Consider the following 22,759-nt stretch of genomic DNA (forward strand, 5'->3'; position numbering starts at 1 on the left):
AGAGAATGTAAACTCCTTGAAGGCAAATCTTTCTTTGTCTTGTTCATTTTTGTACCCCCAACAGCTAAAATAATGCCTGGTATATACATAATAGATGCTTAATAAATATTTGCTGAATGAATGATTTGAATATCTATTTTTAAAGGGATCAAACTTAGAAAAGTTATTTGGATGTTTTTATCATTCTAAAAAACTAAGAATTAAATATGCAAAAAGTTTTGCACAGTACTAGTATCAAAGTGCTAAATAATAATCTGCTGCTATTGTCACTATTGAAATATTTAAGGGTAGATGATCAAATCTGGTGAGTCATTAATGGCTTATAATCAAATAATTGAGGAAAGGGATACTGTTTTGTTTTAATGCTTATTTATTTATTCTGAGGAAGAGAGAGAGTGTGTGAGTAGGGAAGGGGCAGAGAGGGAGAGAGAATCCCAAGCCAGCTCTGCACTCAGCAATGCGCGGCTCAATCCCACGATCTGTGAGATCATGATCTGAGCTGAAATCAAGGGTACAACGCTCAACCAACTAGTCACTCAGGCACCCTGAAAAGAACACTGTTTAAAAAAAAAAGTTTCTAGCCCCTGGTTCTCAAACTTGGAGTGAACACTTCAATTCTTTGGGAACACTAAAAGTTGGAGGCTACCAGAGACTCAGAAGAGAACCCCGTATAATGATAAATGCAGGCCTTGAAAGAACTATTTGGCCTGGCACAACTGAAAGATAAAGTAGAGGATTTACTTACTTTTAAAGAACTCCCTCTTTTAAGGGATACTCTATGGAGATAATTATTCATTTTCCCTATTTTAAAGCCATACTTATTTACTGTGAGAAATAACATACAGAGAGGAACACAAAACACAAAAGTACAGGTTAATAAATTTTTTGTTTTAAAGCAAATAAATTTTTTGTTTTACAGCTCAAATCAAGAAACAGAACCTAACCACAAGGGCGTCTGGAGTCTCTGACTCCTGGTTTCAGCTACAGTCAGGATCCCAGGGTTGTGGGATTGTGCTGAGCATGGAGCCTGCTTCAGATTCTCTCTCTCTCTTTCCCTCTGCCCAGCCCCTGCTGACTTTCTCTCTCTCTCTCTCATAAAGAAAAAAATAAAACAAAAGAAAGAAAGAACCAAAACACAACACCCTAAAGCTTCCCATGTTTCCCTTTCCAATTAAAACCCCATTAAGGTAACCACTATCCTGACTTTGTGGTATTTAATTTCTCGCATTTCTTTATAGTCACACTATCCAAATGTGCATGACTAAACAATATACTATAATTTTAGTGTTTTGAGCTTCACATAAATGTAATACTATAGTATGTATTCTTTTGTGTCTAATAACATCTAGTTTAAATTAAGAATTTTCCTATAATGGGGACATAAACTACTATGAGCAGGGAACCATACCACGTATATTCTACTCTGTCATAAATAACTTGCTTTGGCTTAGAGAAATAAAAGTTTAAAAAATGAAAATTAAAAAATATTTCAAGTGGAATATATAATCAGAATAAGCCTGAGATTGTTCAGAGGAGCTGATCTCACAGAGTGATGAAAAGTAAACAGTCACCGAGCAACACTGATTCAACGCATTACTCCAAATAAGGTAATTTTTATGTGAGAGCAAAGCCCTAAAAGGAAGGAGGGAATGAGACAAACATATACAGACAGTGACTGTAATTTCAAAAGGGAGGTGGGAAGCAGGAAGAGAATTTTTCTTAAATCAGGCAAAAAACTTACATAAAACATGAAATATTAAGAGAATTAGACTTCTGCTTCTAATAATAAAAACCATGAAGTCTCATAGTAACCATGGATTAAGAATACAAAGACATGAAATTTATTTCAAGGCATTTGTTAACTCAATCATCAAAAGGAAGATGCCGTTTAGGGAGAGGGCAGTTTGCATGTACAAAGTGGACCTCAAAAGAAAGTTTCTCTGGTACACAGCTGTGATGCCTCTGCCCTCACCCAGACAAACAGTAGCAGAAGTAAAGTGCAGGCGGTAGCCTGGAGAAAGCTGCTTTTTACTCTATGCCCATAAAGTGAGTCTCCATGTCCTGAGATTCTCCACCTTTTACCTTTTATTTTTGTGCTCAGCATACAAGTCAAATGACAGAGTTCACGGGATATATATAAAACAGATTTAGAGATGCACAATTTAACTCAGAAAGCACACTTAGCAAACACAACAGTCTCAGTGTATTAGTCTTCTTTTCTTTTTAAGTTTATTCATTTATTTTTGAGAGAGACAGTGTGAATAGGGGAGGAACAGAAAGAGAGGGACAGAGAGAATCCCAAGCAGGCCCCTTGATGTCAGCACAGAGCCTGAGGCGGGGCTTGAATTCACAAAACCAGGAGATCATGACCTGAGCTGAAACCAAGAGTCAGACACCTACTCAAATGAGCCATCCAGGTGCCCCTTAACATATTTATTAAGTTTACGTGGTAAACCTTGAGTAACTAAAATTTGCAGGGAACATGGAATGTGGAATTCTACTTAAATCAAACTTCATGCCTGAATCCCTAAAGAAGAAAATATTGCTGGAGTTTTTTAGCAAGTTTTATTAAAGTTACTTGTTAGTTCTAGATTTTACATGGTAATTTTTACAGAGAAAATTACTTCACAGTCCTGGAATTACGCAAAAGGTTATATTTAAATCTGTTCAAAATCCAATCTCTTTGCCTGGGATTAAAAGCTTTTCTCCTAAAAGAGAATTAAAAGAAACACAGTTTCTTTTACCATAAAAGGAAAACAAACTGAAATGTGTTCCAACTCATTTAATTTCATCAAAATCACCTTGTAAATGGAGACAGCCAACAACTAAACCATTCTCTTATGGGTTCATATACATAAACTGAAAACCTCGGTAAATATATTAAAAAGACATGAGGAATCCTACAGAAGTGAATTATTTGCTTTCTAATTTTAAAGCACAAGGTGAATTTGGACTATACAACAAGTACCGTAAACAATGAAATCTAAGTACTTAACATCTGCTTTTTAAAAGACTGGTAATAGGGGTGCCTGGCTGACTCAGTCAGTAGAGCATGTGAGTCTTGATCTCGGGGTTATAAATTTGAGCCCTACTTTGGGTGTAGAGGTTACTTAAAAATAAAAAATCTTTTAAAAAATCAGTAAAAGACAGGAAAATAAGACTATAGGGTGTCACTGCTCACAAAATACAAACTTCATGTTCAAGATCATAAATCAGTTCATGTCTATCAGTGAAAACAATGGCAAAAAAGTTTGTGTGAGATTATAAAAAAATAAACCAAAATTATTTTGAAAGTTCACCTGAGTAAGATTTTATTCAAATTTGCTTTGCTTGTCATAATACTTATTAAACACCACAATTTCTGTACCAGTAGCTTGTCATAAAATGATGAAAACACCCCTTCTGACAACAAATCAATATCAGAGTTAACTCTTACTATGCCAACTCTGGCTATCCAAATTTAAGGAGCCAACATATTTGAAAATTTCTGAGATCCAACTGGTATCCTCATTAACCAAACTCTTGCTACTTGCTACCAAATCTCAGGAACAGGGAAGATTCAGATAATGGACTATATCCCTAGTTATATCCCTAGGTATATACATGAATTTACAGTCCAAACTTCCGTTTGCACTTAGGGACCCAATGGATTCAGATGTCTATTAAGACTCATATTTTATTTTTTGTTCTTTGGTTCATTCATTCTTTGTCCACAAGGAAAGCATTTTGTATTCTCATTTCTCCCTCTTTATACCACAATTAACATTTTCCCATGCCACTGTATAGTCTTTGTAAACATAATTTTATGGCTAATATCCTTGTTGAGCAGATTGCGGTAACTTATATAACTTCTGCTGTATCTCTGAATATTTACTGGCCCATTTTCCCCCCATAACTACGACAAAACAAAAATCGCCATATTTTTCGTAATGTAAAACAAACATTGTTCTGTGTTACAACTACAGCTAAATATTTTACATACACATTTTGTGATAATATCTTAAATGATTTTTGCAAATTGTAACTTAATAAGCTTTCCTTTTGGATAGTTCTCTGTTCTTGTTTCTTTGGGCTCAAAACAGAAGCCCCAAAAGTTTAAAATAAAATTAACTTATTAAACAATGGTCACATGTAATAAAACTATAAAATCCTTCCCCTAAAGATTTATATTTTAAATTCTATATTCTGCTTTTAGTCGGTTTCAGTGGATGCCAATTATTTTGCCCCAAATTCCTGTGCCAATTTCCTGTAAAAGTATAATTTAGTAATCAGAAGATAACAAAAACATAAACTAATCTTTGCTTTATGAAAAAAAATGTAAAGGACAAACGAATGTGCCATATTTATTCATTGATTTTCTTCAAAATATTAAACTTACATACAACATAAAATGGACAAAAATAGAAGCTCTTCTAGAACTATTAAATGAAATCCCAGGTTTCCTTAAGGCATCTCTAAGGAGTATATAACATTGGATCTACTGAGTTTCTGTCTGCTATCATTACCAGGTGTGACCCTGTCAACCTCCCAACCTGAGACTGGGGGGCGGGAAGAGAGCAAACAGGCAGAGAAAAATGTTCAACAAAGTTGTGTGTCTGGTAGGAAAAGTATAGATAGCATCAGTAAATCTTTGTTACACATGACCTTTAATTGTCACTAAGAGGACCAAGAGAATATCACAACCTACTGATTTAAGCAGCTATGTGATTTTCAAGTATGAGAAAATTCATGATACTTTGGTTTAGAATTCAGCAGAGGTCTAAATCACCTCAAAAGCTAACCTCTCTATCTTTAATGTATTATTAAAGATAGACTTCCCAAGGGTAGGTGGCGGATGTCAGAATGTGGGACAATCTATCCCTATTCCTTCCCTAGAAAGTTCCTGCTGCCCTAAGGGTCATCTTCAGATCTGACTGCCCAAACTAAATCATGTTTTCATGGCTTCATTTAAGAACTTACTTAAGAAATTCAATTCCAAATCTGTGATAGAACTAGAGAGCAAATAAAACAGGTTAGCGTTATTACTCTTTCTTAAGTGTACACACAGAAAGTTCAGGTGCTTGACATTCAATTTCAATCCCTGCTCAACTACAATTTTTTATTTAAAAGCTTGAAACTTCCTCCTTTTTGTGTGCAATATGAAATTCATATTTGAAGGCAAATGCCACAAGAATATTTTTCTCAAAAGAGAGAAGCCAAACTGGTATGAGAAGAATCGATGCTGTCTGAAGATGGCCCTCTGTGTACTTCTACCATAACAAACACAGTGAGATCTTTATTTTTCCTCTCATTTTTCAATGTTAGCCCCTGACTTCATTAAAATCAATGTGAAAAATACTCTGTACTCACTCTGGCATTCTATGAATTGATGAATAAAAGTGCAGTCCCCGCCACTCTTTGAAAGCAAGTGCTCTAATAAAGAAAGAAACACCTTTAAGGATATCGTTTGTTGCTGTTTTTGAATACCAACAGCAAAGGTAGGAAAACTGAAATGTATTAACATGAGTAACTCTGAATAAGATTCATAAAAGTTTAAGATATTTTCAATATTAATAGCAGACATATTTTAGAGTTAATAAAGCTAAATGACTCAGAATTATATAATCATTCATTTGTACACTGACTGGTTAGCTTTTAAAGGTGCAGTTTCTATCCAAAGAGCTCAAGAAAACCATAGACATATATTGCTAAAAAGCTTTTCTTTTAAAATATACCTTTCTCCATGACAGTTTATTAAATACATGTAAATAATTTTTAAATTTTATCATATGCTTTTACTGAATTGTCAAATAACAATTCTCTAACAGTCCCTCTTCAAAGCTATTCTTAAGAGGCAAAAAATAAATATTTTAAGAATACCATAAAATAACACCTTAAAATTTAACAAACTGATGCAATATTTTCATTTTTATGCTTTCACTTCACAAATAACCTTTCCTTTGAGTCATTTAATCTGTACTTTCTATACTCTCAAAATATTACATTGCTTATCTCTACCCAAATGATTAAAATCAATGCCAGGCATATTTTAAAATAAGAGCTCAGAGAATGGTTTTGTTCATGTCAAAAAGAATTTGTTTTGTTTTGTTTTAATGAGTGAGAAGAATCAAAACCTAACAGTAGAGCTCTTTTCAGCTATTATAATAATCTTTATTTACTTTGATTCAAAGGGTTGACTTCTAAATCTGGATAACATCTTTCAATTATATCTCTGGATTTTTCAAAACTACTAGAAAGACTTTGGAAGTTCAAGTGTTAAAAATATATCACAATAGGGATGACTACCTGGAAGGTGGGAAAGCACTAAAACCTGTGAGAGAGGACATGGGTTAGTAGCACTCTGACTGTGAAAGTCTCTTTTCCTTCTCTTTTCAACCCACCTTACCCCTTATCATCTCAACTTTGAGGGGCAGGCATCTCCTACTCTAATCATTGGTTAGCTTCTCTTGACATCTTTACTAATAGATACCTTCTTTACCTTCATACTCGAATCTATCATTATTTTTTATCTATTTACATGGTACACAGAGCCTCCAGTCAACAATTATATATATGTAATATATGTGTGTATATAGTTGTACATAATTGCATAGTTATATAGTTATACTATATAGAGATATGATATAGCCCCAAAAGGAAGAAAAATGGCTAACTACAACAGAAATTTAAAAAAAATCTAGGGGCGCCTGTGTGGCTCAGTTGGTTGAGCATCTAATTCTTGATTTTGGGTCAGGTCATGATATCATGGTCTTGGGATCAAGCCCCACATCGGGCTCCACACTGAGTGTAGGACCTGCTTATGATTCTCTTTCTCTCCTTCTGTCCCTCTCCTCCTGCTCTCTCTCTATATATAATAAAAATAATAAAAATACAAAAGATAAAAATTATATAAATCTAATAAATAGCACTTGCTGATTGGCGCCAAGAAATCCTAAACAGGAGCCCTCAGCTGAATGGTAATTACCAAGATCAAAAGCTGTTTTACGTAAATCCTATCTAAGCTGTGATAACATTTTCAGAACTTCAACTGCACAACATCATGGTTAAATATGAAAACTCATTTGAAGCCAAATTTTAACCTAAAGGACTTTATGGAACTTATTTGAAACAGAATTTCAGACTATCATCACAGGACTTTAGATGACATTTATTGATGTAGTACATCCCACCATTACTCATCAAGCCTCAAATCAACCTTTTATCTACTCTGATTTTGCTATCTGGACTCTACATTAAAGTGTTTATTATACTAGTTTAGATAAAATGCAAGATTAATATATTATTATATATATATTATATATATGATTTCTACAAAGGCATTTTCTAAGACACCTGAGAGGAAAAATATTTCAGATAGTACATGTAAAGGATTTGGATGATGATACTTTAAGTACTTCATTACTTGAATTCAGTTCCTTGGGAATTCATTTTGCCAAAACTATAAAAGATGTCACTGAGATACAAAAAGAATGAGCTACTTAGCGCAGGGAAGGCAGGGACAGGGAGGCATGTGTAAGATTCCAAACAGGGCTGTGGAAATGCAAAGAAAAAACAGATACAGAAACATAATAGAGAACTGTGCTACTTAAAATGTGTTTTATTTATACACATGTGGGTACTGAGCCCTGAAAAAATGGCTAGTTTGAATTGAGATGTGTTGTAGGTATAAAATAAATATCTACTGGTTTCAAAGGCTCACTAAGGAAAAAAGAAGGTGAAATACTTCACTTATAATATTTTAATATTGATTATATTGTTGAAATAATATTTTGGATGTAGTAGGTCAAAGTAATTAACATTATCAAAACACATTATTAACACTTTACCTGCTTTTTATATTTTTAATGTGGTTTCCATAAATTTTTAAATTATATATGTGGTTCTCATAATATTTCTATTAGACAGTGCTTTTCTATATTAAGGTATATTCAAATATGCCTATTAGAGAAGATACAGAAAATTTTATAGTATAAAACCTATGCTTATAGCAGGTAGTTTAAAGTAATTTCAAAAATAAAGTTTATTAGATAAATAGTATTGATCTTAACATCTTCAGACATTTTAAAAATATTCTCTTATAACTATAATTGGTTCTCTACTATTTAAAGACTAATTTTAGTTAAAGTCATATCTGCTGGCATATTATGGTTATGGATTTTTGGTAATATTAGAATGCTTGATAACTAGCTTGCTATTCTTTAACAAATGATTCAGAGCAGACCCATCTTACTCCAAAATCCACTGTACACTAAATCTGGTGTAATGAAGCTTTTGTGCATATCAAGATATTTACTATTCTGTCTCATTAAAGATATACTATTTGTCACCCCCACACCAATTTATCACCACTAAAAAACCAAACATACTAGCAAGTGAAAAATTATAGAAGAACAGAAGAAGTACCTTATTTAGTACCTTATAATCAGTAAATTATATCCAAAATACCTTATTCAGTCTTAAATCAAGGAGTTGTCTCTAGCTATTCTCATCTAAATCGATTGGAATTGACAAAAAAAAAAAACCATTTAGCAGTAATCTGATAACCCTAAATCTGATAACATCTAAAGATGATTTAGTGTACATTAAAGGATTCTCTTAACTGAAGGAATAACATGTTTCCAGCTTGAATTAACACTAACATTATTAATAAATACATGCTCCAATCAAAATGGTGATTGGAAGGTGTTCATGTCAGAAAGAGGAAAAAAAGGCAAATAATGACAACAAAAAATAAAAACTCATTTAATGATAACAACCTTTTAGAAAATGAGGATTAAGTCATTTTATATGCTCACTAAATATAGGTAATAAACAAATTAATAATATTAGTAATATTAATAAAATTAGTAATACTGGGATGAATATAAACTACACCTTTAAAAATTCTCAAATTGAAACTCAAACTGGAATTCTAAAATGTTGACGTATTTTATAAAATATATACAGAATAGTCAAATAACAATGATTAATGACAATAATTTCTAATTTAGAGTTTTGAGATTTTTATAGAACATATGTAATATTATTAGGTCTTGATTGCAAGCTCATATATAATTACCTAAGCCTATTTTGCCAATTCCTAACTAAAAACCAACCAAACAAAAACAAGAGCAAAAAAAGCACCTCCTAACTTTATCAGAGTTGGTTGCTGCCCAAGAACGATAAAGATATCCCCTGATACATGAAAAAAAAAATTTAATAAGAAGTTCTGAGTACTGACCTTGATGTCTTCCACTTACTTCTATATAAAAACTAAGATCAGAGGTACACAGATTTGTAAATACAGAAAATAATTTTAGTCATTCTGAGCTTCAAGCGTCTAATGCAGAATCTGGCACATAGTTGGTGCTCAATTAATGTTGGATGGATGGAAAGGGGAGGGCGAAGGGGGATCTTCATGACTGAAGGAATGTACAAGTCAATGGGTAAAAAGTACCCCATGCAGTAACAGGAAAACCAATAGTGGCTATACATTTTTGGCAAGAGATAAGGCAAGCTATCCAGAAAGAAGGGTCACAGTATCAAGAACTAATAAAGGATTTTTCAGATAGTAGAAATGACTGACCCTGTTTTCTCTGATTAAAGAAAGAGATGTACAGTATAAAGAAAGCAGCTTCAATGACACATCCAAGAGCTCAATGCACTGTTAAGTAAACTCATGGCCAGGGATGGGGCAGGACACAAACATTAAAAACAGAGGCCCCATATTCCAAGGAAGCAGTACTCAATGGAAGAAAATGATAGTGGAGTTCTTTGAAAAATATATTGGGGGAGAAGCTAATTTTATGCTATATAAATCAATGCTAAAGTTGCACTTGAGCATTTTCCTGTTAGTTAGATCATTAAAATTTCCATATAACAAGGGATATCTAACCAAAAATCAGAGCTTTAAGAACTACAAAATAAAGGGAAGCTTTTTATAAAAGCTGGGATTCAATGGTCCATGAACAGCATGCTTTTTATTCCAAACAATGAAAACCTTAAAATGCTGATCTCTCTATCCTGCTTAAGTAGTAAAAGGATATCATGAAAGGAAAACAGTTAAGTTTTTTACACTACCTTTTTCTGTGCTCCCATTTATTTTAGGTAAGAAGTCATCAACTTGTATCCCTAGGATTAAGACAGTGTATCATTGCCTGATCAAAGAAAGGGTTACTTTAAAACTGGTCTCATGGCATTTTGTATTCCTACTTGCATTAAGACAGTATAGAACACTTTGAATTTATTTTTCCAAGAAGGGTTCAAGGGGTCATTTTCTATAAACTCAGAGAAAAAGCTACAACTGCCTAGGAACCTTCCAGTGAACCTCAAATGAAAAAGAATCCTGCTGTGTTTGTACTTTTCTTACTTAAGTATCTCTAAGTAGAGCTTCTCAGATGCACAAATTTCATCTCAAGGCCTAAACAACAGTGCCCACTAGTGGCAATGAAGCATACTTTTGTAGAAAATTTTCTGAAAGAGTGTGGATATATTCTACCTAATACATAAAAAATAAGCACCCAATGAGACAGTAAATATCAGAAGTTCAATGATAAAAATTCAGCTTTAGATAAGAAATGTGGTGACACACCTACCTAAGCTGCTGCACTCTTTAAGAGTTTTCTCCTGAAGATGTTCTAACCGTACTGCAAATAAAAGTCCAAGAAAAAGGTATTTCACAGATAAAAGGAAAAAAAATCAAATCAAATCAATTTCTGGATTAGCTAACTTACCTTGTAAAGCCGTTAGCCTTTCATTGGTAAAGTCATTATCAGCTTGCAAAGCTTCTATTTTTGCCTGGAGCTCCTGTTCTTTTTCTTCCATTTCATCTATTTTATGTTGTAATTCTTTTTTCTCAGCTTGTCCCTTCTGTTGGATTTCTTCTTGTTTTCCTTCTGCTACCTGTTTAGAGAGAAAAAAAAAATCAGTTATTTTATAGTCTGAACTTGCTTTTAGAGGCCTTAAGGAGGACTGCTTTAATTCACATAAATTTCTTTCTTTTTTTTTTTTTTTAATTCACATAAATTTCTAAGAAAAATATTCAACATTATAGGACATATTTGTAAATGTTAAAATGATGTCACAAGTGTTGTGCATTGGGGTCATACTTCCATGACATCTAGGAAAGAAAAACTTGTAGCAGGCAAGCAGGCCTAATCCATATAGATAACAGTGTCAAAATTAAAAACTCCACAGTTTTCAAGAGGGAAATATATACAGTTTTTCCCTGAAATTACTATTGTTTAAATCAGTTTGTAAGTTCTAAAATGTAACTTACTCTGAAATTGTAAACTAAATTGTGTTTAGTTGAAGGAATGATAATTATAAGCACTTTTCAAGATGACCTCCTTTTAACAAGACCAATCTTTACAACTATTAGTGGTTCTCACCCACCACATAGAGGAGATGTTGCCCTGGTCTTCTCTAACAAATACATATCTTCTAGCCACTGAATCATGCTTTGAATGATATAAAGATGGGACTTCACAAACTCAGTTATAACATTTTAAAGGACATTTATGGTCTGGTCTTGTCCTTATCCTAAGAATCCTACACCCAAGCTACAGGGAGCTGCAGCTGAAGCAGTTAACAGCATCCCTAGAGGCTACAAGGGTCCATTGCAAATCACTCCAAGGTCCCCTGGGCTTGCTCCAGCACTAATATCTGCTTTTGGGGCTGCCCAAGGATAAGCACATTCAAGTTTATAGAAAGTCTAGGGGCGCCTGGATGGCTCAGTTGGTTAAGTGTCTGACTTCGGCTCTGGTCATGATCTCACAGTTCATGGGTTCAAGCCCTATGTTGGACTCTGTGCTGAACACTTGCTCACAGCCTGGAGCCTGCTTCAGATTCAGGAGCGTGCTTCAGATTCTGTGTCTCCTCTCTGCCCATTCCCACTCACGCTCTGTCTCTATCTCTCAAAAATAAATAAATGTAAAAAAAATTTTTTTTGAAGTCTAAATATCTTGAGGCTTGCAGATTTGCATCTACTTCCTATTATATATTTAAAAATGCCTGTTGTGAAGTACTATTTATTTCCTTCCAAATGAAATATGTCAGCTTTTACAGAGTTTCAATTGTCTCTGGCAATGGGGCTAAATGGAACCTTATTATTATTATTTTTTTTTAATTTCTGAGAGAGAGAGACCACGTGAGCAGGGGATGGTCAGAGAGAGAGGGAGACACAGAATCTGAAACAGGCTCCAGGCTCTGAGCTAGCTGTCAGCACAGAGCCCGACGTGGGGCTCGAACCCACGAACTGTGAGATCATGACCTGAGCCGAAGTCGGATGCTCAACCGACTGAGCCACCCAGGCGCCCCAATGGAATCTTATTTTTACAACAAATTTTAACTATTACCAAATTTAAATCAACAACTATTCAGCAATGCCTAACCTCTTAATCTATCCAGTTTGTTAGGGACAATTAACACATTTTCAGGTTGAGTAAATACATACCTTTAATTTATCAGATAAATCTTTAATCTCATTAACTGCTCCATTATATTTATTGGCTAATTCTCTTAATTCTTCCTGAGTCCGTTCATTCATTTCTTTCAGATGGGTACATTCATCTTCAGTATTACTCAGACTTCGCTGTAATTCAAGTTTACAGATTACTGATTTAAAATAAATGTATGTTATAACTTCAATTTATAGAAAGTATAATTCTATGGGCTGTTCTAAATTAACATCTGCCCTGGCTTTATATAAGACTGAGTTAAATAATATAAGAATTTTAATTTATTTTAGGTACATACTAAAACAGAAAATACAACAAAAAATTTGAAAAATGAAACAATAGAAAGGGGACAGGGAGGAAAGGATGTTACTTTTATATAACTACTCCTTTAAAGAACCACTGGGTATAACTTGGTCTTGAAAATATTTTAAGCTTATCAATTCTTGAAACCAAGTTTAATAATTGCACAATCAATAAGAAAACAGAAGACAGCTAGCAACTTTCTTGTATGTCAAATTAATGACACAACAGTGAATTAGTTATTATGGGATGAGGCTATTACAGAAACTATTACTATCCTGTATACCACAGTATGTACTATACACTATATATAATATTTTTATTATTTCATTTATAATGGACATTTTAGCTAAATCCAGTAACAAATAACTTCTGTAGTAATTCTGCAGTGGTTCAAAGGAATGACCTCCATTTTCAACTAGGTCATTTTTAAAGTGACGAGAATCACATTTTGATTGTTTCTAAAAGACTTAGAAAGGGCCTTAGAGATATTTTCCCCTTTGACCTCCAAAGTTAGACACAGTTTTCTTCTCTAGAGGATGGGTAGATAAGAATACTGATGAGGTTCTCCACCTTTCAATGACTATCCTCAACTTGAAGAAAAGCAAAACCAGGTAACCCTGGCACATATTATGGTCCACTGTGTGAAGGCTGAATCCTAAGCAGAGTGCAAATTCTAAGACTTCTTGATTAGACTTTCATTTGCCCAGTCACTAACTAGGGACCACAAGCACCAAAACTCACATGGTTATGTTGAAAATTCCCAACAATGAAAACAGCATACTACCCCTTCCTACTTGATAGAAGGAAATAATACCCAAGTTTAAAATGTTCTAGAATATTAGCAATTTTAGGCTAAAAATTTTAAATCATATTACCATAGTGTATTTGTTAAATTAAAATACCTCAACTTCTGAAAGTTTTCTAACCACTTCAATTTTCTCCTGAAGAACCCGCCTCAGGGACTCTTTGGCTGTTGTCTCATAGTTGTGTTTATCCTCTTGTAATGCTATAAGTTCCTTCCGTAAACTATCTTCGGTTTGATTCTAAGATTAAAAGATATTTGTAATTATAACCAAGTTATTTTTTTTAATTATTTACCATTTGAAAAAACAACACATTATGATGCTCTTTGAATTTTATATTACCACAAATCCAAATGATGTTGCCCCTATATTAACTGAAGCTTGAAGCTCTATTTAAAAGTTCCATTAGTAATTTATGCCTTCACAAATATACTAATTCACATTTCCAATAAAAAAAAGTCAGAGGAAACTAACAATTTCTCAAATGTACAAAATGAATTAAGTCTCCTATCTGTCATATTCTCTGTAAGCTACAGTATTTCCATTTGTGTGCAAAAATAATCTCTTACTTTCAAAGGGGCCTAGCATTTTAACACAATGGTTAAAAACAAAAGCAATAACAGTACCTAGAAGAAAAAGCTGATTCCAGCTCTGAGGCAGGAAATGTACAATATGAGTCTGGAACATCTTGTCTAAAATGACAGCAGGAAGCTATGAAAACCTGCTGAGATTGTACCAAAAGGACTCAGACACCAAACTGAAAAAGCTACAGTTGACCAAAGGTGAAATAATTTGAACATCAATAAGAACAACAAAATGGAACAGGTTGAAACACCTGAAATATATTTAAATCTAGTTTGGAGGGAAAAAAAACCACTTCATGGTCATTCTTTGGTGGATGAGAAAGAACTAATTCATTATTTTGGAATATAGTAAATAAAAAAAGAAAATCACTTATCTGCCTTTCCTAAAGAAAATGACTTCAGGTAACAAAATAGTTTATGAGAGGGACATAACAGAAGTATTTATAGAAGTAACCCAGCTACAAATAAAGGAATGATAGAATTACAACATCACCATTTTTGCAACCCTTAATAATGGATCAGGCAAGGATCATCAAAGGCTGCTAATATGTCAAAAAGAAAGACAACTAGATTATGGTGCCTTTTGGTGAAAGTACACAATACTATTCACGAAGTACTGTTGGCAAAAAAGAGTTGAGCCTAAATCAGATAAAATCTCTAGATCAAATTACCAATTTACAGTGTGGGTGGGGAGCTAGAAGAATGGTTAAGTAACAGTCCAGATTGAGGCAAACTATAGAGGACAAATGATTCAGTTTCTCCAGCAAATGTCAAATGATAGAAAAAAGAGAGTTATACATGGATATTCAATATACAATTCTTTGTCCTTACATGTATATTTGAAATTTCCTATAATGACAAAAGATTTAAAAGAATGGAGAAAACATATAAATGCTTTAGAATGTACTCAAAATGACAGGCAAAGAAACGAAGCTATACACAAAAATTTTACAAATTTTTCTTTATGAACCCGTACTTGAGATTAATACTTACTTTAGAGCATGCCTGTAATTGGTTTCCCATAACTTCTAACCGTGATAAGAGTCTATCTTCATCTATTAAAGCCTGTTGAAGAAAAATTAAATATAAATAAAATCCCAGGGTAATTAAAAAATAACACATATCAAAATGGTTGCTACTGCCAAAAAAAAAAGATGTAAAATCATAACACTGACCAACACCCACTGTAAAATGCTAAATGTTTGATATTTGGTCATTAGGAAATAACTGCCTTTGCCTGCTAAAAAATTTCAGTTTTAGTTTAATCAACATTTAAGAAATATTAAACTATGAATACAAAGGCAACTGGAATACCTGCCAACTGGTATCTGAGGCCTCCTGGGTGATGGCAAGTAGCCGCTGAAGTGTGGCTAGCTTCTGTTCCAACATCTGTTCCCGGTGTAAGGCCTCCTAATATTACAAATCATAAAAGAGATTCTAATGAACTCAGTATAATCCCTTGAAGAGTAATCAATTTTTAGCACATTCTGAAAATATTCTCCTATCCCACTTTGTATTCTACTTTCAAACCTGACAAATCCAGCTTGTAAAAAATATATAAGCCACATCATTTTAGCCTTATTTCCTGGTCTGTTAGGGGTACTCTAGCTGCACCTTCCACTGTTAACAGAAAACAAGTTCTCTTGTTTTTGTTTTCTTTTTACTCATAATTCACAAGAGTGACTTTAAAAGAGAAGCATGGCTGGTTCAGTCAGTCGAGCATGACTCTTGATCCTGGGGTTGTAGGTTCAAGCCCCACGTTGGGCATAGAGCTTACTTACTTCCTTACCTCCATACCTCCATACCTCCATACATACATACATACATACATACATACATAGGAAGAGTTAAGGGGGGAAAAAAGGAAACCCAGAATAGAAGAATACAACAAATGGTTAGCCCTGCATTTTATATATACATACTTTCAAAAATATATACAAATCTTTCAGAACAAACTCATTCCAACCTAAGCCAAACAATGTGGTCAGTAAAAAAGATACTTCTTAATGGCTTAGCTGCATGGATGACATCTAAATTAGAAATGTCTTTTAATTTTTCCTTTTAAGAATGTTATATATATAGGGGCGCCTGGGTGGCTTAGTCGGTTAAGCGTCTGACTTTCGCTTAGGTCATGATCTCGCAGTTCGTGGGTTTGAGCCCCACATCGGGCTCTGTGCTGACTGCCAGCTCAGAGCCTGGAGCCTGTTTCAGTCTGTGACTCCCTCTCTCTCTGACCCTCCCCTGCTCACGCTGTCTCTCTCTCTCTCCTAGAAATAAATAAAACATTTTTTAAAAAAAGAATGTTATATATATATATATTTATATATATATTTAACAAATATATATTTGTTATATATTTGTAACTTATATACATATATATATATATATAAGGAGAGAGAAAGACTGTTTCACTTTCACAATCTATTGCATTGTCAGGTGTTCTGATTCTTTGAGACTGTATACTACTTAGGAGAAATCGAATATGCCAAAAATAAGAGTCCACTAATGTAATTAAGGAGTCAAGGAGTTATATCTATCTGGCAACTCCAAAGGAATATTTTTCCAGAGAAGGACATTAGCAAGCAAACCTTCTCTCTAGATCACTTAACATTTGATAGCTGTTAAGAGGGTCTCCTTCACTAGAAGTCAAGGTGGAAATGTTCACACAGCATTCAACAGTGGTTATGGCACAATTTTAAGTTTCACTTTCTTCAATTCCTGTCATTAGCCAAAGAAGAACACTTACTACCCTAATACCTGTGGAGCCACCTCAACAAAGAAGGGTATGCTTCAAACACAGTTCTTGAGGTTTAAAGCATGCATTTATTGTTGTCCACATCCATGATAAATAATGATTAGAGAAAATCTGATCTAATTAGAGCTAGAGGTAGTTTTTTTATGTAACTCTGTAAGTATAGATTAAGGAATCTAACAAAGGCCATAAAACAGCCTATACTTAAAAGAGACTAGTTGTCAAGTTTATTTTAAGCTCTTAACACATTCCTAATATTCAGAAAATTACACTAATGCTGCAAAAAATTTTACTTAAAAACAAAGCCACCAAATAATCACTACTTCCACTAGGTGGTGTAATTTCACCTTTTTAAACTCAATTCCATTTAGAGTTTCATAATTCCACGAACCACATCCTAACAGAAATCTAATACTTCCAGTTCTTTACTTTTAGTTCTAAGGCATGACATGTATCTATTCCAGCTCTTATTCAAAAGTTTTACAATTTACATTAGAACTTCAGCAATTCACACAGAGGTATACAGAAAAAAAAGCACAGTATAATATTCTCTCAAAAATCAGAAAAGAATAGGGGCGCCTGGGTGGCTTAGTCGGTTAAGCGTCCGACTTTCGCTTAGGTCATGATCTCGCGGTTCGTGGGTTCAAGCCCCGCGTCAGGCTCTGTGCTGACTGCCAGCTCAGAGCCTGGAGCCTGTTTCAGAGTCTGTGACTCCCTCTCTCTCTGACCCTCCCCTGCTCACGCTCTCTCTCTCTCTCCTAGAAATAAATAAAACATTAAAAAAAAAAATTAAAAAAAAAAATCAGAAAAGAACAATGAAAGATTATGCCCACCTACAAATATGCAAAAAACAGACAAAGTTGGAAAGAGTATTGAGTGAGTCAGGACATTAGATTCACAATCCGTGATGACTGATAAGTATACAGTGTATATAGCCTTGGGAATCATTTTTATCTAGATGAGCCCCATATTTCTCATGTGAAAAATGGAGGTTGGACCAGATTAATCTCAAAGTTTTCTTCTACTTCTAAAAATAAGAGAGATCTAGGTCAATTAACGTACCTTCTTTCGAGTGGTACACAACTGCTAACACGTATGGCATATATTTTATGTGCCAGGCACTGTTCTAAGTGCTTCACATATATATATATTGATTCATTTATTCCTCACAATTCTGTGAGGTAAGTGCTATTATTATACTCATATCACACATTAAGAAAATGAGGCACACAAAAGGGTTAAACAACTTTCCCAAAAGGTCAGAGGTTAAAGCCACAGATCGAGTCCAGGGAACTCTGGCTACAGTCTGTGCTATTAGACATTCTACTTAAACTGCAAATGTGCAACTCTGCTTTTCTATGCACCATTATATAACACCCAGCAGAAGGTAAGATGTGATTATTACTCTGACAATTTTCACAGATTTGTACATTCTTAACCAAGAGAGAACTGCTTTTAGTGATTGATTCCTTTAAAGGAATGTAGGAACCAGGATCACCAGTTTGGTCTTATCATTTTAAAAAGCAATGGAAGACCTACAAATGTGATATGAGTCACTCAAAGTCATAGAACTCAGCAACAGAGCCAAGATAAAAAGTCCAATTTCTAAATTCCTTATCTAGGATTTTTCTTCATTATGCTCCCTCACCAGAATAATAAGAACATAATCCAGCCCAAATCTCCCAAAATCAAGAGAAAACACACACACACACACACACACACACACATACACACACACCACTTGTTTCCTTTTTAAAGATTTATATAGCTCTTTCTCTTCAGGAGCCCACTCCATGTATCTGCCTCATCAAGATGTCTTTCTACAGACTCAGCAGCACAGCACAGTGGTTAAGGGCAGAGACTCTGAGGTCTGACTGTCTGGGTTCAAATCCCAGCTCTACTACAGAGTAGGTATGTAATACTGTGTAAATTATTTAACCTTCCAGGCCATCAGTTCCTCTGTCTATAAAAATGGGAATAAAGTATGTACTTTACAGGATTGTTCTGAAGATTAAATAAATGGAAGCAAAGAGGTAGACCAGAGTCTGGCATACAGTAAGTGCTATATAATTATTTGCTATTATACTATGCAACCAAAATCTCTCCAGATTTAATTTTCTTTAAAAGTCATCTATGGATAAAGAATTATTTTGAAACTGTATCATATTTAAATGACAAAAACTTCTCTTGTACAGAACCCTATCTTTTCTAGACTTAATAATCCTGATTCTATCTTTCTTCACAAGACCTAATTTTAATTCTTTTTTTTTTTTACTTTGAAAAGATATTCTTTTGTACTTATAGCCAGCCAGTATTTCTTTACCTTGTATTTGTGAACTAGCAAAATTAAACCTAAGTTCTTTAATTCTCCTTTTAAAAACTAAGAATTTTCAAGATTTACTTTTACCTGTAGATACTGAGAAAGCTGGAATAGTTCCTGAGAGTACATACTTGGAGTGTTAGCAGCAACCTAGAAACAAAATGACACAAATACCAATAGTCACACAAAACATTTATAACAGACTTTAAAGCAAACCAAGTCCTTGAAATGTCTATTTACTGAAATATGCAAAATAAAAATTATTTTTTAGCTTAACCAGTTCCTTTCATTTTCAAAATATTTCTGTCCCATGTGTAGAATTTGTAAATGGTATTTTGTTGACCAGTCTGAGATTTATAAGCAGGGTGGTGAAACAAGTACTACTCATGAAAAAACTCCTTGATAAACCAAACCACAAGCACAGCCAAAAGCAACAAAGCCCTTTCTTAATCCAGAAATAACTCCTAAATCAATAGATCTGTATTTTCCCCCTTTAAAATTCATTGTTAAATACTTCTCCAATATGTCAACAAATCACAATTCATTTACAGGTAGCCATCTTCAAAATGGGATTTGTATGTGAGGGTATGGGGAGAGACAGGACATGAAATACAATGCTTTGTCCACTGACCAGAAGCAATGAAAATAGGTCTCTAAGAAACAAAAAAAAGAGGGGCGTCTGGGTGGCTCAGTTGATTAAGCGTCCGATTTTGGCTCAGGTCATGATCTCACTGTTTGTGGGTTTTAAGCCTCACATCAGGCTCTGTGCTGACAGCTCAGAGCTTGGAGCCTGCTTCGGATTCTGTGTTGCCCTCTCTCTCTGTTCCTCCCCCACTCATGCTCCCTTTGTCTCTCAAAAAATTAATAAATGTTAAAAAAAAATTTAAAAAGAAAGAAAGAGGGGATCCTGGGTGGCTCAGTTAAGTCTCTGACTTCGGCTCAGGTCATGATGTCATGCTTCATGGGTTTGAGCCCCGTGTCGGGCTCTGTGCTGACAGCTAGCTCAGAAATTGGAGGCTGCTTCAGATTCTTTGTCTCCTCTCTCTGACCCTCCCCTGTTCACTCTCACTCTCTCTCTCTCAGAAATAAATAAAAATGAAAATTAAAAAAAAAAAAGAAAGAAAAAAGAAAAGAGCTTTGTCTGTTTTTTCTTCTTTAAACTAAAGTAGGTTTAAGAAGAAAAAGATAGGAAATAATGGTGTTTAACTACAAACTGCAGAAAAAAAATACTTAGAATTCAAGAGTATTATGAAACATTACCTTCTATAAGGGTTTCTCCCAAGTGTGGAACATAGAACCGTGCCATTATTTCTGCACCCCCCCGCCCCACCACCAAAGAAGGTACTGATAGGTTGCTGTAACATCTGTCCATATCCTTAATACCACCATGCCTTTTGTATAACATCATTACTAATGATGTTAATAGCATCATTCCTGATTAAGCTCAGAAAGCATATTTTAAAAAAAATATGCTAACTAGAATTCAGAGAAGCGGCATTATTTTTAAAAGTTAGTCCTAAATTGGCAAGGTCATTATTTACTACTGAAATAATTCTTGGGATCGCTGAACTTGATGATTAACCACTTTTACTTCTAAAAAAGGAATTTAACAGAGAACTTCAGTTTCAGGCTGGCTTTCAGTCTTTATCCACATGGAAGAAAAAAATGTAAACTATTTTCCCAATAGTTTAGTCAGTACACTAAGAAAAAAACATCTACATTAATATCAAAAGATATATATATTTTTGCTATTAAGCAATGATATCTACAGTTTATTACCACATTATTTCTGAACAAAAGGAAAAATACGAACAAGTAATTATTGCAAAGTTTCTGACCAAATCAGGTTAAAACTGATTTTCAAGGACAATAAAAGAACAATTTCTGTAAACCTATATTTCTGTTATTTCTGTATTTCTACGTATATGTTGGGGAATGTTTGGGCAGAAAAACTAATAAATATTTCTAGACAGAATTGTATTCCAGAATAAACATCAGTCACTAACACTTTCATACTTCTGGCTAGGCACAAAATAAGAACTCCTAGTCTATATAACCAGCCCTTTACTTGAGATAACAAGGGCTTCTCCTAAGAAACACCCACCCTAAAATTTCCAAATAGTAGACTGCAATTAACCAAATATACACTGCATGTACTTTGTTACAGAAGAAAAATAAATTTCTAGGTAAAGCATATTAAAAACCAAGAAAAACATTTTCCAAAGCAATATAGTTGAGTTAATTTGGGAAAAAAAAATCATTACTAACTTACTTTGTCAACAGGACTTGGTAATGGAGCATGGATGACACTGAAAAGAAAAATTTAGACTTTTTATCTAATTTCCTGACAACAGAGGAAACAGTACGACAGTACCGGAATATCTTAAACTCCAAAGTTGCTACACATGCTTTCACATAATTAAAAGAATGTGAATTATTTTTTAATCCTTCATAAATACATAGCATTCTTAGAAAACAAGGTAATAAATACACAGATCTACCTTTTACACATAATATATTTTTAAAGACAAATTCGAAATTCAAAATATATTAAATGCCCTTTGAGGATCCACTATTTAATGAGGGCTCTGGTGAGTTTCATGGCTATAGAACTTCTAGATATCCATTTTTCATTTTGGAACGTGTAAATTACTTTCCTTTAAAATTAAATGTTCCTATACACGAAGTCTTAAAAATCAAGGTTCTATTTGAAAGAAATCTATAATCTGGAAACTTGTTCTGGTGGAGAACAATTTTAGCTAACCAAAGAGTATTACTATTCTCCATCGAGCCACTTCACACATTAATAACTGAAAGCTTAAATGTAAGTAGGAAACTAAACTCTGTATACCTCTTTAAAACTAAGCAGTAAACAGACAGTATAATTGGTACTAATTGCCTCTTCAGCCTTATAAAGTACTGACAGATAGGCAGTGTCGTGCAGCAGTTAAGTAGGCAGGCTCCCTGGGTCCAAATTCTGGCTCTACTTACCAGCTGTGCAATCTTGGGCAAGTTACCTAATAAGCACTAGAAGTCTCAGCTTCCTCCTCTATAAAATGGGGATAATCATTAAAAAAAACAACTCCAGGGGTTACTGTATTAAATGTGTTAATATAATTTGAGCTTTAAACAGTACCTTGAACCTAGTAGCACTTGATTCTACTACCACTCCCATGAGAACGCAGCAGCTAAGGAAGCCAGGGACCCAACCTTACAATACCTGGTAAGCTACTGTGTGGGGACTGGGGTGAGTAGAGAGAACACAAAGCAAGGCTACCACCCACATCCCCTACCAGTTGCTAATCACTCCATATCCATATCATAGTTGCTACTCTGGTAATGGTCACCTTGAAGGTTGACTAGAGTAAAGCTCCTAGATTCAACTGGTTAATCACGTGTAAACTAATGGGAAACCGATCTATGACTTACACATAAATGACACAGAAATGACAACTCTGATCCCACTGTAGTAACCACAAACATCGTTAAGAATTGTTTCAATCCAATTAGTCACAAATACACTAAAACACTGAATAAAATGGAATAATATGAACCAGCAC

The 22,759-nt window shown here is 34.2% G+C and overlaps 1 protein-coding gene across 31 annotated transcripts in view; it reads right to left on the reverse strand.

The window, feature by feature from the left end:
• SLMAP (sarcolemma associated protein) overlaps positions 1 to 22,759 on the reverse strand; it is a 149,013-nt gene that overhangs the window by 42,080 nt on the left and 84,174 nt on the right. For 6 of the 31 annotated variants that reach the window (XM_077776611.1, XM_077776628.1, XM_077776609.1 and 3 more), the window contains exons 4-13: positions 21,472 to 21,508; positions 19,287 to 19,349; positions 15,442 to 15,537; positions 15,121 to 15,192; positions 13,643 to 13,783; positions 12,434 to 12,571; positions 10,713 to 10,881; positions 10,575 to 10,625; positions 10,060 to 10,110; positions 5,350 to 5,412 (exon numbers count right to left, since the gene is read on the reverse strand). In XM_077776611.1, the coding sequence (XP_077632737.1) occupies positions 5,350 to 5,412; positions 10,060 to 10,110; positions 10,575 to 10,625; positions 10,713 to 10,881; positions 12,434 to 12,571; positions 13,643 to 13,783; positions 15,121 to 15,192; positions 15,442 to 15,537; positions 19,287 to 19,349; positions 21,472 to 21,508 (881 nt within the window). The remainder of the gene's footprint in view (positions 1 to 5,349; positions 5,413 to 10,059; positions 10,111 to 10,574; positions 10,626 to 10,712; positions 10,882 to 12,433; positions 12,572 to 13,642; positions 13,784 to 15,120; positions 15,193 to 15,441; positions 15,538 to 19,286; positions 19,350 to 21,471; positions 21,509 to 22,759) is intronic. The other 25 variants (XM_077776638.1, XM_077776623.1, XM_077776622.1 and 22 more) reach the window with 7 other exon arrangements.

This window comes from Crocuta crocuta, unplaced genomic scaffold, assembly GCF_008692635.1.
Source record: "Crocuta crocuta isolate KB4526 unplaced genomic scaffold, BGI_CrCroc_1.0 scaffold87, whole genome shotgun sequence".
In the NCBI taxonomy this organism is placed as follows: domain Eukaryota; kingdom Metazoa; phylum Chordata; class Mammalia; order Carnivora; family Hyaenidae; genus Crocuta; species Crocuta crocuta.